The 16,896-nt window shown below is 37.6% G+C and overlaps 1 protein-coding gene across 7 annotated transcripts in view; it reads right to left on the bottom strand.

Moving 5' to 3' along the window:
- Window positions 1-942: 942 nt before the first annotated feature.
- Window positions 943-16,896, bottom strand: part of LOC108708221 (receptor-type tyrosine-protein phosphatase U-like) — an 88,074-nt gene continuing 72,120 nt past the window's right edge. For all 7 annotated transcript variants that reach the window (XM_041582130.1, XM_041582133.1, XM_041582132.1 and 4 more), the window contains 12 exons: window positions 15,910-15,946; window positions 14,610-14,707; window positions 9,603-9,719; window positions 7,664-7,818; window positions 7,428-7,563; window positions 7,191-7,340; window positions 6,692-6,868; window positions 6,316-6,456; window positions 4,373-4,498; window positions 3,840-3,991; window positions 2,714-2,849; window positions 943-2,312 (listed from right to left, as the gene is read on the bottom strand). In XM_041582130.1, coding sequence (XP_041438064.1) covers window positions 2,250-2,312; window positions 2,714-2,849; window positions 3,840-3,991; window positions 4,373-4,498; window positions 6,316-6,456; window positions 6,692-6,868; window positions 7,191-7,340; window positions 7,428-7,563; window positions 7,664-7,818; window positions 9,603-9,719; window positions 14,610-14,707; window positions 15,910-15,946 — 1,488 coding nt within the window. In that variant the 3' untranslated portion in view covers window positions 943-2,249. The remainder of the gene's footprint in view (window positions 2,313-2,713; window positions 2,850-3,839; window positions 3,992-4,372; window positions 4,499-6,315; window positions 6,457-6,691; window positions 6,869-7,190; window positions 7,341-7,427; window positions 7,564-7,663; window positions 7,819-9,602; window positions 9,720-14,609; window positions 14,708-15,909; window positions 15,947-16,896) is intronic.

Here is a 16,896-nt window from a genome sequence, read left to right on the forward strand (position 1 = left end):
ACGAATTATCGGGAAATTTGTCACTCACAATCGTGCATAAATAATCGCAATGACAGATATCCCTGTCGTCCACTGCCCTTAGTCTACTAGAAAATCATCTAAACATTAAGGGGCAGATTCATTAAGGGTCGAATTTCGAAGTTAAAAATACTTCGAAATTCGACCCTCGAATTGAAATCCTTCGACTTCGAATATCGAAGGATTTAGCGCTAATCCTTCGATCGATTAAATCCTTCGAATCGAACGATTCGAAGGATTTTAATCCAACGATCGAAGGAAAATCCTTCGATCAAAAAAAGGTTAGCAAACCTATGGGGACCTTCCCCATAGGCTAACATTGACTTCGGTAGGTTTTACCTGCCGAAGTAGGGGGTCGAAGTTTTTTTTAAAGGGAAAGTACTTCGACTATCGAATGGTCGAATAGTCGAACGATTTTTCGTTCGATTCGTTCGAATTCAAACGAATTTAACCAATTCGATGGTCGAAGTACCAAAAAAATACTTCGAAATTAGAATTTTTTTCATTCGAATCCTTCACTCGAGCTTAGTGAATCGGCCCCTAAATAAATCCAATAAACTGATTTTGCTTCCGATAATGATTAATTAGATCTTAGTACAAGGTACTGTTTTATTATTACAGAGAAAAAGGAAATAGTTTTTAAAAATTCTAATTATTTTTTTTTAAAATGGAGTTTATGGGGGGCAGCCTTTCCATAATTCGGAGCTTACTGGATAACGGGTTTCTGGATAACGGATCCCATACCTGTACTGTTAAAATGTTTCATAGGGATGTGCGCTAGTATTCAAAGTCAGTTAAATTAGTTGCTCTCCAAATAAATGCATGTTCAAATTAGTCGTTTCCTTGGGTGTGTTGGTCACTTATTGAAATAAAATGGGAAGCAAGTCCCTCGTTTTCATAAAGAGATAAGATAAGAAGGAAAACTAAGAAAAACAAGCAGGTTTATTGAATTACAATAAAATCATTAAAAACCCCGCCATCACTTATGGGGTTGAAACATCATTTACTCTATGTACAGACAAAAGAAAAGCAATCTCAATATATACTGGATGTATGGGATTACAGTTAACAGGGGACATCAGTTTAACATACAAGTAGACTATTTCCCTTCTCTACAAAGAGCACTGCATGTTGCACTCTTAGATATAACACATAGTTAGGATAGAAGTTCTATGATGTAAAAGGCCCTGTATATCCCGCTGAACTAAAGCCCCATTAATTTGTGGTGAGCACACTGTTCCATGTATAAAGATAAGTTGACACAAGTGATGCATGCACTGTGTCTAATGGCACTAAAGGTGAACTATCCACCTCTCGGAATATTCACATAACTTGACAAGGAGTGGTGGAACCTTTGGCAACAACCGATTATTCAGCTCACTATCAACAATCACCTGGAATTTCTACCTACCTAGATAACCTTTGGCAAGGAGGCTGTTAGCACCCCCCCCCCAGCTTAATCTATCCAGCCCTAAAAATTTAAATGAATCTACAGCTGTTGGATCTGCAGTTCTGCTTATTTGAATGTGGCTCACCCTTAAGTAATATGATTTGCTTGTTAGGTGTTTCTCATTGATTCTTTTTATTTACAGATATAAATATATACAAATAGATTAGTATGAATTTTAAAGGGAAAGTTCACCTTGTGTAAAGCGAGTTGAAATGAACTGAACTTTCCATTGAAACCATTTTATCAATTTGTCAAGTTAAAAAATTGCTGTTTCAGAGCTCTTCATCTGTCAGATGGGCACACTGGTCTCTATTCATTCTTGCGGCACTGTTTCAACAAGAGGGTCACCAATCCTCACTGTCCTGATGACCATTATATTATATGGTTATATAATATATATATTTATAAATGAGAGAGGCGCAGAGTAGGGACTTGTATCACTTTTGTATAAAGTACATTTACAGTCAAATCTTTTGTTATATTAAAGTCCGCTTGGAAGGCAGCAGCAGCCGGATTTTCTGTTCCCATCCTGACAAAGTGAACATCCCCTTTAACTCTTGGACTGTTTAAACTTCGTTGCATGCCCTTTTTGGTTGGGACCCAAGGGTTCTTCTATAATGGATACTCAAAAAGCCCTTTTTATTTGCATCAAGAAAGGAATCAAGACCTAAGTCCCTTTTGTTTTTGGCATGACAACAAGACGATATCACAATATGGCACATTCCGTTTAGCCATAGAGCAAAATAAAAGGATGATCTCTCTAATGTGTCATTGATTAGTGCTATCTGTTTTCATGGAAATCCTGGTATTCCAGAGCAATTTCATAGCAAAACCGGTATTGGTCCTATAAAGAGATAAATATAGTTAGTAATGTCCTTCCTGTACTGTTGGATTGTATAGATGTATTCTATTTGTCAGTCTTTGTCGCCATACATCATTCACCGAGTTAGTGACAGTATGTGCAGTAAGCAAGTATAGTGTCATTTCCACATGTGTAAACCTAAAGGAGGGACAAGATTCTTTCCCCCTAGATTTATTTGGGTTGGGAGCTCCTTCCTGTTACATCTTTTAAAGTGACAATTTAGCTTAAGCACCTATATATTTATTTATTTTTATTTATTTATTACACTCTTCGTTTCCATTGACTATATTATGAATGTACTGTACATATACTGTACATACACACAAACAATTCCCTACTGTATATGTGAGTGTTGAGAGTGCACAGCCTACAGTTTCTCTCACCAGGGTCTCCACCATATTTGGTTTGATATTTCTCAGAGTTTTCACAGCATAGAACACATCCATGACACTATGACATCGGATCATGTCATGTATCATTGCACAGGCGCAGAAAGTTCCACTCCGTCCACCACCATTCCTATGAAATACAGAGATGATTAAATGCATGCAAACGATTGTGTGCTTGTTTAAATCAATATGATTTCCATTTCATTACAGGTGAATTTTTCTTGTTAAACATGTTTGACAGCAATACAGGTTTGTTTGCTCTTATTATGTTAACCTGTATTATTTTTCACTATATTCTAACTGACCCTTTGCTGGCATTTGAGCACACTAAGCAGTGCTTTAATTCAGTACAATGGAATATTTTTTCCTGCAGTACGCCTCCATGGCAGCATTTACCGCATACTGCTGAAATTCTATAAGCTTGTGACTACTTATATCAGTTTTCCTGTAATTAAAAGTACATTTACAATATGCTATGTAACTTGTCTCTTCTGCATATACCTTATTATGTGCTGTAATTAGCAATCCCTCAATTGATGACTGGGTGTGCATATGGTAATTATAGGCAAACAATCACTTAATGATTTAAAAAGCATTTTACTACTAGTGATGTGAGGCATGTTTTCTTTTAGAGTTATGTTAGTGGCTATAATAGTTATCAACTATTGTCCTATACAGTCTGTAAATGCTATGGGTCTTAATACTATGCGTGTATAAGCTAATTCACTGCAGTCACATAGAACATTTATTTAAGAGTTAAACATAAGGGCACGAGTGCTTACAGTTTCATATATAAAGCTTTTATGTCTGGACCTAGTATATGAAACTGTTAAGGTGCTATAAAGGAAATTTCTACTGCTCACTGCCACATGCTTTAAAATCATATCTGACCCTTGCATTAGAACCATACATCTAATCCAGTATAATAATTTTATCTGCCATATATCAAACATAGTTTCTGCGTTGTAGAAGCAATATGCCATTCCCAATTTATCCATTCTTTAAATATGTATCATAGGGTTTTTTTCTATCATTTCTTCATATCCTTTGATTCCCTTCTGATCTACATGTATACAATTATTTTGATTAAACTATTGATCATATAAATACCAATACTTACAAGCAATGTACTAGTGTCCTGTGCTCTCTATTTTGTTCCTGCCACTGCTCTACTAAAGATAGGAGTTTTAGGAAAGATCTCTTGCTGTCTGGTGTATCTCTGTATGGAGACCAACGAAGGTACTGGAAATGTTTCACCATAAGGTGCTCATCCTGTAGCAATCAGTAGGAAACATCAAAAATGAAAAAAATACAAATTAGGGGTTTTCATTAATCTGGCACTGCCCTCTCTTTCCTCTACGTTCAGCATCAGAGTGCAGGTAAGTTATCCTATGCCACACCTGCAAAAGAGTCTGAATCAATTTCTAACCTCTACTTGTGGTCTATAAATAATCTTTACCCCACCACTGCAAATCTGGGAGCTCAGTCTGAACATAAACTGTACAAACAATACCAACAATCAAAAATGATTTGAAACAGCTGTAGTATCAGTTTAAGGAAATCTAATAAATATTACTAGACAGAAATAATATTTGCCTGCTGGCTGTCATGGACCATGTACATGTAATTTAGGCTACCTGGTCAAGCACTTACCCTTGTGATATTTTGTACACGGAATACACGAGTCACTACATCCTCTTCCACTGACCCTGATACAAACTGCACTTCCATGGGCCCATATCGGGATATCCCACTGTCCGGCCAATATTGAAGACAGGGCTGTGTAATAAAAAGAGGTATTACATACAGCAGGAAGACATTGGCACGGGTTGCCTACAGAAACTGGTATTTAATGAATGTGCAAAGTGCAATGGAGGAGACAATTACAGATTTACAATTTACAGATTTGGTTTGGACTGAGCAGTTCTTAACATGAGTGGAAGGTAGCTGAAAATTCCTACTGGAATCCGATGTAATTACAAAATGCTCAGCCCAAATTGTCTGCCATGGTGACCATGCATACTCAGATGGCCGGGTAGTAATACTTAAATAGACAAAAGGGGTATTTACTAAAACTTGACTTCGACCAAACTCCCAAGCCCAGGGCCGGATTTGCCCTGAGGGCGCCCGGAAGCCGGCGTCCTCCGAAGCCCCCTCCCTCTCGAAAGATAACGCACATTCGCATCCTGTCGGCTTCATGCTGGAGCACTAGCCATTTGGCGCTAGTGCTCTGGCAAGAGAATTGCTTATTTGGCTGGGCGGCATGCTGCCCTGTAATTGACGCTGCCCTAGGCCCGGGCCTATGCGGCCTCACCACGAATCCGGGCCTGCCCAAGCTCGAAACCTCTTAATTAATAAATCTGAACAAAAAAAACACATAGCGGGAAAAAATTGTGACAAAACCAGCAAAACAATACCTTTTCAAATTGATGCCAGAAAAACACAACTTGCAAAATGCTCAGCCCAAACTGTCGGGCAAGGTGACCATATATACTCAGGTGTGTAATAAGACTTAAAAAGACCAAGGGAGTATTCACTAAAACTCGACTTTTTCTCACTGTATTAAAAAAAATGTTTTGACTAAACTCTCCAACCTGAATACCCTTAATTTACCAATAAATATGAATGAAAAAAGCACGTGCGGAGAAAAGTTGCGTCAAAACGTTGCAACTTTTTTAATTTGATGCTTAAAAAATTATATTTTCTCGATTTGATAAACACAACTTTTTTTTTGATTATCGAACGAAAACCAGCCAGAAAATCTAGAAGATCATGAAGGCACGAAACATCTTCAAATTGTAAAAGGGACATCTGCCATTGACATTTACATGATTTCAACAGGTTTTAGTTTAGGAGTATTTTCGGATTCGTCACAGTTTTGACACATAATCCCTAAAAAGTCGGGCTATTTGTTCTTGCAAATTTTGTGTGCTTTAATAAAGTCACAGAGAAAATGTTTGCATCTTTCCTGTTTAGTATTTAATGTGAATACATTTACTTTGTCTAATGTCAGTAATTACATTGTGGCTATTATTCGTTAATTTGGCACAAGAATCAGCACAAGAGAAACTTGGCTTTTCTAGCTGCAATTGATTAGCTGTAAAGTCTCAGACTTGTGTGCTGCATTTTCCCCTGTTTTTTCAACACCTGAATTGCTGCAATCAAATGACACGTAAGTGAATATCAATGTCCAAAATAACATGAATGTGCCATGTTTTACAAACGGGTGCAGTATTTTTTTCCTGCATCATAGCTTTGCTTTATATTTAGAGGTGGGCACATTGAGGCTGCAATGCTAGGAAAATCAATGAATTCGGGGGAAACAAATAGCTATGCCCATTTCTTATACTTGGCTATTTGACCCAATTGTTTATGAGGTTCAGTATCATAGATGGCTGCGTTAAAGAATATATTATTGCCTGAATGCAAATGAGAGTTAGAAACAACAGAATGAATGTTTTGGAGTTGAACACAGCAAAATAACCTTTTTAGCCTCTGTGTTTACTTGATAATATAATAGAGTGACTGTTCTATGTCATGTCTTGAGAAAGGATTGTGTTAACAGCTACACAGAGTGGAACCTGGGAAGCCCTTACCCAAGCAGAATTGGATTGGTTAAGCTGATTTAACATGACAACAGTGCTGCAACCGTAATCATACACCAGTCTCCAGAAGTCGGTGATTGTGTTCTGCAGGGGGTGCACAGTTATGATCACATTTGAACTCCGTGTATAGCTCTGCAGAAACAATTTTCAAACCATATTAGCTGTGGCAGAAAAGGCAAGATACAAGTTAATACACAGAAGTGTGACTATGTAAGCCTGGGAAGCTTGATCAGTAGACTAAAAGTGAAAAAAATCTAAAATCCTAAAATCTGAGATATAATATTAAGACTGAATGGATAAGCAGGGAAAGTATCTGGTCATATCTTCAGTAAATTTAAAGAAAAACTTATTTACAATATTAACATACATCTGTCAGGACGGCATTAATATAATTGCTGGTATCTTCTCCATGAGCAGATAGCAGTAAAGGAAGGGCACGGTCTGGGGGTAGCACATCCATACTGCGGTTCTTGTCTCGATTGTGTGGCAAAAGAGCTATGCTGCACTCTTCTACACCAAGCTGCGCAGTCACTGAGTTAAGGGTCTAGAAAGGATGGAGAAAAAGTGTGTGTCATATAAACATAGCAGAATTGTGTGTCTGTACTTAATGCAGTGAAGGAGCAACAATTCACTAGAAATAGGGAGGCAGTGTATAGAGAAAAGCATGCAATTGTAATGACGAGTGTTGTGTGCTAATCTTCAACAAAAGAACAACAACAAACTAAGCAGAGTTTTATAAGTGAGAAAGAAAGATGGTTTGGGTTGGAAGATGGAAGAGTTATTCCAGAAAAAACAACACAAACTGTTAGGAAAACTGGAATATTTGGTGTCACACCAGTGTGATCAGTCTTAGATTATTGTCATACCTGGAATTCATCCCGTAGATGTGTAGAATTACTTTGCGTGTCTATCTGTAGCATTTCCTTATATGTTTGCATGAAGTCACATGCAAGGATAGCTGTATCTCCACACAAACAGGCCTCTAGGATAGCATCATGAATGAAGACATATTGTTCCTAAAGGGTATTAAAGGTCACATATACATTAGTTATGTTAGAAACTTTTTTCAACTAAACCACAATCCATGCTTTTGCACACCATACCTGTGTCTGCACCATGTTAATTCTCCTGGAGCAAAGAGTTTTTACACAGTTGTAAATATCCACAACCCCTTCACACTCAGCCATGTCCAGCATCACATCTAATACAATGTAACATCCAGTTCTACCAGCGCCAGCACTACAGAAACATGACAAACAAGTCATTATCAAGCAACAGAATGGATAAACATAATAACATTTCTGCTGTGAAGATAACATTGATATACATTATCACTCACCTGCAATGCACCACAACAGGGCCTGCATCAGGAGGAGTAGAGGACTTGACTCTGCGGATAAAGGCAAGAAGCCCAGTAGAATGGTATGGAACTCCATGATCTGGCCATGAAAGGAAGTGGAATTGCTTCACCTCGTGCCTGACTGTGTAACCTCGCTGAAAAATAAGTGCAGGGTTAGTAGATCCCCCTTGCTAAAACTTACTATTTTGTTATGGGAGCACAGAATGCTCTTTAAATGAGTACTAAAGAAAGGCATTTTACTCCAAATAAATGAACCATACAGAGCCATAAATAGAAAGTATCCATAGGAAACAGTGCAAATAAAAAAAAACATACTTACACCTAACCTTAAGTCACATGCATGTGCTAGTATCTATCTTTATTCTCACACCGTACTTGTTGATACAATACCAATAATTCTAATAATAATTCTAATATTATTATTACTCAGCACTAACCCTCAGGCATAAGCTCCAGCTGTCAGTTCATGAAAGTGATGTGGCAGAAATAAGTTTAAATATTTAGGGGGCAGTTGGCTAATTCCTTATTCTGTAATTTTTTCTTCATATTTCTGCCATTTTGCCTCCTTGATGAATGATTCCTAATATTCTTACACTAACAAGCAGATGTTCCATGAATCAGCAATTTGCAATATACTACTGACAAACAGCATGGTTGATTAAAGTAAGATAAAAATGTTAGCCTGAGGAAGCACAATAATAATCCATGTAAATCTAAAAAACACTATAGAAATAAAAATAATAATTAAACCTATTTTTGAAAAATAAATATCAGACATCAACTAAAGTGTCAGTGCATGCTTCTTTCAATAACAGATGCTCTTGAAATACCTTCTGCATTCGGTGGTCTTACTAGTCAGCAGCAACTAGACACACCAACACCAAATGACCCCTTTCCTTGTATCCTAAACTTACATATAATCTACAATAGCAGAAGTGCAACCCATGTTGTAAAGAGAAGTTTGAAATGGAAATAAGGCTTTTTGACACTAGAACACTGCTTTCTAGATGGCTGAAAAACCTCCAGTGAATTCCATAAGTTATGTGTTAAAGGAGAAGGAAAGCTACTGAAACAGTTTATTGCCAATAGATTAGCCACAATAGTGCAATATATGACACTATATTTATTCTGTAGAATGCTTTACCATACCTGAGTAAACAGCTTTAGAAGCTCTCTGTTTGTTTAGGATAGCAGCTGCCACATTATCTTGTTGTGACATCACTTCCTGCCTGAGTCTCTCCCTGCTCACTGACAGCTCTAGGCTCAGATTACAGCAGAGAGGGAGGGGGTAAAAGGGAGAGGAACAAACTGAGCATGCTCAAGCCCTAGCCCTGGAGGTTTATGCTGAAAACAGGAAGACTGATACAGAAGCCCACGTTTACACAATAGAAGGAAAGAAATGCTGTGTTTCTTTTGACAGAGGACTCAGAGCAGCACTACTTTGAGGGTTTACTGGTGTGTTTATATAGATCTGTCTGATAAAGCTTACTTTATTTTAGCCTTTCATTCTCCTTTACGATAAGAGCTCTAATGTGGAATGTCTGCAAAGGCAGTGCACAAAAAAAAAATACAGAACAAATAATTCACTTAATTCAGTAATGTGTACCGGTGACAAATATTGTATAAACAATTTTATATCTATAAATATTTACAACCATCATTATCATCAGCCAATTTGCACAATCACATTTATATTTTATGAAAATCAGCAAGTTAACAGATGGGAGTTGGAGGTGCCAAGTTCCTTACCTTGCCTGATTAAGATCTGAAATAGCACCTAAAGACAGCAACAAGAGCATCTAGCTGGAATTTCACTTTTTTGCCTTTTTCAATCTTCTTTAGTATTTGCTCAGTTTTCCCAAAAAACATTAGAGTCAGCCATATAGTATACAAAACAAACATTTACTCAATGTCTTACCCTTTCTAAGGTTAGTGTCCTCACAGAATACTCCGCTAGTGTCTCAGTGTTCAGCAACGTGACTCGAATGTCTCCATAGGTATCAGAAGTATCTGGCCAATACTTACTACATTTTACCTGTTTAAAGTGACAACAGAGTAAGGGTTGTGTTCATAGGAAATTAGCAAAACTAGAATGAGTGTATAGGTTTGTTCCTTATGACAGGGCTTCAGCCTACTTCATGTAAAATCTCTTGCAAACTAAACAGCTGCATGACCTTATAATTCCAGTTTTTTGTACATTTCTGAATCTTCAATATGTTTTCAAATAACTTTTGTCTGCAAGTCAGTATTTGACAAGCAACATAACAAAATAAAAAAAAATACATGTGATGTCCTTTGGGCCCTGGAACCCTTGCATAGCCCCAGTGCAGGTTCCAATAACAGTGAAAAGTAAAACTGGTCATATAGATTAGGATGTCGCATATACACTCTTCCCTGTTTGATCAATCTTATCTCCATTCAAGCACATTTCCCCCTGTCTGTCACCAGCTTAACCTCTTTTTCCCTCTCGTCTATCTCCTGTCTTTAATTCTCTATATTTCATTCCCTCAGTTAAAATGGTGCTGACACATTGTATTTAAATTACAGATTTAGTTTATGTGGTCCCTACAGTTCCTCTGTTTTTTGCTCCGGCATCTCAGGCTGCCAGAAATTGATTCAAGTCATGGATATCTGAAAATTTAAGGCAAGGAGTGAAAGCAGAGTCTCAGTAGCTCACTTGAACCTTACAGTCTTACTAATTAAGTGTGAACCTCTGTTCTTCAGTATGTGAGAGCAGAACATCTTTTATTTATATCCCCAGCTTCATGTGCACACTTTAATATGCTTACTTACATTCCTACTTTTAACTCTATAGCATAATAGTGCTAACATTTTTTTTTGCTGTATACAATAAATAAATATTCACATTTCAAGTTACTGTAAGTGGGTAAAGCTTCAGCAGCTGGACTGCCCACAGTTTTTTTCTTTCTTGTATTGAAGATACCATATGTTTTTATTTATGTGTTGATGCTCATTAAATCTAGAGGGGATTATCATTGGGAAGGATTTTCCTGTCTATATTTGTTAGGTGAATGCTTGAGTGGGAAAATCCCTTGCATAATGCCCATATCAAAAAGATTATTTCAAAAGATCCACTCCACAAACATATATGGATTTTACAGAAATGCCACATGTTGCAAGGTGGAAACATGACAGCCTTACAATGATAGAGGGGGATCAACAATACAAAATACGAAATGTCATGGTTCAGAAACAGTGGCGTAACTATAGAGAGGGCGATGGAATCTAGTGGAGCAGGGGGCCTACGAGGAAGGGCATGGGTGGCCTGTGATTTTGCATGCTGAGGGGCCCTGGCCCCCAAAAGTTACATCACTATTCTGAAATGGCACTCAGCATGTCTAGTTTAGTAAAACAATCTCCAGAAGTATTTATAAAATTTTATAAAAAGTTATACTTCAAAATGTTCAATATTTTGTGTCAATAGACAGATAAGATTTTTGATGTCAGTAAAATCTGGATTTTTTTTCTCATCTGCCACACTTACTAACCAACACCTAAAAGTATGACATAATGGAATATTACTATTTTTTTGATGATCATTTATGCTCAAAAAGTTAGTCCATACTAGGTCTTCTGGCTTTGACCACCTGCTAGATGATAAAGGGCAACAAGAACACCTGCATTTATAGGGAAGGCATAGTCTGCAATCAGCATTAGAATCACCTCAAAGCTAATATAGACTCTACAATTATTATTTGAATATACATTTTACAGTAGACTGCTATTATTACAGCACCTTTTATATTGGTCAAATCGTTAATCATGGCAGTGAACTGTTTCATGTAGAGGTGTGTTTCCATTGTGGTCATGTGTCCCAGCAACTAAGTCTCTATTGAAAAATATCATTAGACAGACAGGTTTGGTCCATGGCTAAATGTCAGCTAAGACTTGGTAGAAGTGTGCATCTTAATTAAAATACCCATACACAAGGAGAATTTGGGTACCAATTAAATGCAATTCATAGAGGATTATTTCAGTTATGCCACCTCAATTTCCTAACTGATTGGAGTGCATTTAGATATTGTGCTTGCCATAAATGTTTAATCTCATTGGTCTATGAATATGGTCCATGATGGACAGGATTTTAAAGGCCTCCACAGTAATCCAAGCATTTGCCAAAGCATTCAGATAGTCTGCTCTTCAATCTGGCAAAGATACCCCATTTTGGTGACCAAATGAGCACTCCACTGTGTCTGACAAAAGCAGAATTTTTAAAATGAAAAACAATTTATTTCTGGTTCAGCATGTCACTGAGAATTGCAAAGTCTTATTTTCGCACAGTATACAAGGCTATGCCCTAAGGTATTAAAAAGCTTTGTCGTAGAGTTAGGTCGATGAATTTGTGGATGATTTGCCATCTTCTGCACAGATAGAACATTGCCTATTTTCTGTTTGTTTATCGTCTTAATTTTTCCCTTGCAAAAAGCTACTGTAGTACAAAGAAGCCCTTACAGTGAATCAGTGTGAAGCAGTGTAAAAGAGCCAGTCACTGATTCAAATTAATGTATGAGCAAATCCCTAGAAAGTCTTTCATGGTCTATTTGATATTTTTGCTTATTCTGTTTAGTTTTAATGCATGGTATGTTAAGAAATGATTAAAGTCAATTCATTTATTTTATGTAGCCAAGTTTAATATTATTAAGAAGAAGTATTTATGAGTCATGTTCCTTCACAGCCAAAAGGACAGCAAATGCGACCTATAATACAGTAAAACCAATTTGCCCCACATAACTGTAGCTCTTTGTGTGCTGTGAATAAATTAATAATAGGCACGTAATGATAAACAGAGATGAAGCTAATTGTATTGAGTTCACATCAGCAGTTTGGGTGGGTATTTGAAAGAAGACCCTTAATGAGCAGGGAAAATGAGACCAGTTGAGACCAAACAAAATCATTATCGTTAATGGAGATTTACGAGGAAAAACAATTTAAAAAAAAAATGATGCAATGTAAGGCACATTGTTCTTAATTAGGCGTCAGTGCAACAGAGCGACAATACTAATGATACAAACAATGCAGAGAGATTAGATACATCAACCAGTTTAGTAATACAACTCCTACCTCTCTTACAGCTCTTGTACCTGCTCTTAACTCTTTATGCACTTACAGCCAAAAGAGCTCTGTGTTTTGCTGTGTTATAATATTATTTGATAGATTTGAGACTTCAGCCCCAGTGCAGAAGGTGCAAAGCAAAAGAACTTGACACCATTGCTGGTTGGCAGAAAACCAATAGATGGAAAGATTTATTTTCTGTGCTTTAAATGTGAAAATCTAATACCATCGTCATAGGCAATAAGAACAAATGTTGAATCATTTCATGGTAACCAGGGCAAATGTTCTGTTGAAGTTTATAGACCTAATAACCTTGCCAGAGATGACAATTGGTATAAAAAGCCTTCCAACTATGCTCTAAAATGAACTACTTAAAAGGTAAGATATTTAATCTCTGGTAACAGTCACCCTGGAATTAGAGACTTCTTCCCATAAATTCTGCTAACTGGAATTTTCTGGACAGCCTGCATTTGAGGGATACTAGCCTCCCAGCCCTGTGCCAATCCGAATAGTAAGGCCAGTGCCACACTATGCGAATCTTGGCCTGCAGAGAAAGGCAGAATGAGAATCCGCTCATCCACTGCAGTACTGTCTGCACCCAGAAACATTGCCTCTGCTCAGGTGCAGCCAGATGCTGTGGAATTCGTCATGAAAAGCAAAATCTTGCCTTTTAGTGCCCAAATCCACTGTGTCTGTCTGCACCCAAGCAGAGGCAATGTTTCTGGGTGCAGGTACATTGATCAGAACAGGATTAACATTTTTTTATTGGTTTTTATAGGTTAAGAAAGTAGAGAATAGAAAGGAGGGGTGGAGGTGAAGGTGTAGTCCTGTCTGGGGGTTTCTGTGTTAGTTCTGCCAGACAGATCAGATGTCTAACATACAGTATAGTACCCTGTATATTTCAACATTTACATTTAAGTGAGCTTGATCATTGGGAGACTACCATTTATACAATTTTTTGCCACATCTTTTGCATAGGTGTTTTAGGGCCCATCCACCTCAGAACAATACACTTTTTCACACAGTACAAAAGCGCTCTAATATGTAGGCTCTGAAACTTGCCCCATCCAGGGCCCCAAGCAAGCAGCATTGGGGGGTTAGGAGGGGAGGCAGATCCCGGTGTCTGAGAGGTATGATGTGACAGTTTTTCAGAAGTGCTGGATTTGAGGGCAATGCCAGGACATATGTAGAAAGCCCACTGCCTGTCTGGCATCTATGGCACCTGCTGTTATCCCTCCTGCCAAATGCAAGCAATTTCACTAGGGATGCACGGAATCCACTTTTTTGGATTCGGCCAAACCCCCGAATCCTTCGCGAAAGATTCGGCCGAATAATGAAGCGAATCTGAAACCTAATTTGCATATGCAAATTTGGAGTGGGAAGGGGAAAACATTTTTTACTTCCTTGTTTTCTGACAAAAAGTCACGCAATTTCCCTGCCCGTCCCTAATTGGCATATGCAAATTAAGATTCGGTTCGGCTGGGCAGAAGGATTCAGCCGAATCCTGCTGAAAAAGACCGAATCCTGGCCAAATCCCGAACCGAATCCTGGATTCAGTGCATCCCAAAATTTCACAGACGTTAGGTAGACTTGGTGCAGGAATTTGTACTGTATAAATCTGTCTTAGGAGGTCTCTAGGAATATCCTCCTGTGCCCTGTATGGGGCATTCTGCAAGGCTTCAAGTGAGCCTAAAATGAGGCCTGCAGCTGCATATTAGGGTTTTCTGCATTTCGGATAAGCCACCAATGTGCGTACGCTGCCTGTGCTAGGTAGTAGGCCCTCAGGTTGGGCAGTGCTAGACCCCAAGCTTTATACTTTTAGGTGTCTTTATCTGCATTGTGCATTACTTACCCTGCCAACCTCGACCAGCTTGGTGATCATCACTATGCTAGATACATGTTCCTGCCATACCATTCTCCAGAAATCATAAATCATGTCTTGTTTTGGACCTGAAATAAGGGTGCTGTTACTTATTAGGGCAAAAAAAAACATGGACAGGATTTCCTAAACAAAGCTAAAACACACTAAGAGACATACATACAGTTGGTAAGGGTTGTTAAAGAGGTTGTTCACCTTTGAGTTTACTTTTAGTATGATGTGGAGAGTGATATTCTGCAGCTATTTGTAATAGGTTTTCATGTTTTATTATTTGTGGTTTTTGAGTTACTTGGTTTTTAATCAGCATCTCTCTAGTTTGCAATTTCAACAATCTGGTTGCTATTTGTAAATTACCCTAGCAACCATACATTGATTTGAATAAGAGACTGAAATATAATTAGGGGAGGGTCTGAATAGAAATAGAGTAACAATGAATAGCATTAACAATATATTTGTAGCCTTTCAAAGCATTTGTTTTTTTAGATGGGTAAGTGGCCCCCATTTGAAAGCTGGAAAGAGTCAGAAGAAGGCAAATCATTCAAAAACTATAAAAATAAATAATGAAATCCAACTGTAAAGTTGCTTAGAACTGGTTATTCTATGACATATTAAAAGTTTTTTTTAAAGGTAAACCACCCTTTAATATACTTGACAGGTTGTCAATGCCTATTGATATCTGTCACCCTGGATAACAGTATTAAAACATTTTTCAGCTTTTTTTGCAGTTTTGTTTATTTTTTCTTTTTGGAAAGCTACCCACCTTCAGCCCTGTGTTTTATCAATACACATTGATCCACTTTGAATAAAATGATAGTACAGATTAGGCAAGCACCGAATACACTAGTTTAGGATTCGGCTGAATCCCGACTCATATGTGAAAGATTTGTTCCAAATGCCGAACCAAATCCGAACCCTAATTTGCATATGTTAATTAGGGGGGAAATAGGGAAATAGAACCACCTGCAGCGTGCACGGTTAAATATATCCTTATTTCCTTGACGAAAAGTCACATTATTTTTTGGATTCAGATTTGGTTCAGCCAGACACTTGGATTCGGTACGAATCCTGCCGAAAAAGGCTGAATCTTGGTTGAATCCATGATTCGGTGTATACAGATAATCAAATAAATTAGCATAATTATGAGTCAATAAATGCCACTGAATCTGTTAAGCAAGTCTACCCTAAAATCAAAATCTTTATTTTCTCTGCTTATATTTTTTTCACTGCATTGAGTTAACAAAAATGCTTAATAGTAAAAGCAATGTCTGCTTACCTTGTGTAGCAATAAAGTGGTTTGACCTATGGTAACCCTACAAAGGAAAAAAAGTGTATAATTATATGTATGAAAACCCATTTTCTGTTTGTCTGTGTGCTGGAGAGCTTCCAGCATGCTTTGCAGTATGCATGGTAGGAGCCTTGCCAGAAACATAGGAGAAGGGAAGTGAAGGGATAGGAGAACAGTCAGGGAGGAGGGTTAAATGCCTGTTCAACGACTGGCAAATCATTATTAGCTATAAAAACACAGAGGGGAGGGGATGTAAAAAAAGTGATAAGGAGATAATGGAGAAAGCAAGCAAGAAAAAGACTATACAGAGCTACTCTATTTGAACAGAAATATAGAGGTAGCAAAATCCACCTTTTAATATCAATACGGATTTTCACTACAGCAGAACAAATTTGCAGAAGAGACATTAGCTTCTAGCAAAGCAACTAAAATTAAAGTTGTTTTACTCTGTCTCATCCCTCAGGCACTTTAGTTCAGCTTTTTTGAAGGACAGTAATAATATTAAAAAAATGCATGTGGGAATATTTCAGTAAAAGGGGATTGGATTGCACTAATTCCAGTGCTGGGAGGAGAACCAGCCCCAGCTGCAGAGGGAATGAGGTGAAATACATCTATAGTAACTAAGTTTGGAGATCATCAGTTTTTCCCCTTCTACTATGACACTGGGGGCCCTCATTCACTGCCATTTTCCATCTTCATTACATAATATAATCACTTCACTGAAAACTCTTTTAAATCTTACATTTATACACTAATGTGTATATGTACAAAAAGGTAGTGAAAAAAAGGTCAATGAATGGTGCAATTATAAGTAATGCTAATTTAGCTAATTTTAATCTGTCATAAATGAGTTCCTACAAGGCATCTCTGTAGTTTGACACTAAAAAAGTGCCTTCTTTAGAAGTAGCTACTATTTATTTTACAGTAAGCTTTAGATGACTTGCAACACTAAGGAGTCAGAGCCAGGAGGAGAAT

This window comes from Xenopus laevis, chromosome 2L, assembly GCF_017654675.1.
Source record: "Xenopus laevis strain J_2021 chromosome 2L, Xenopus_laevis_v10.1, whole genome shotgun sequence".
Taxonomy (NCBI): domain Eukaryota; kingdom Metazoa; phylum Chordata; class Amphibia; order Anura; family Pipidae; genus Xenopus; species Xenopus laevis.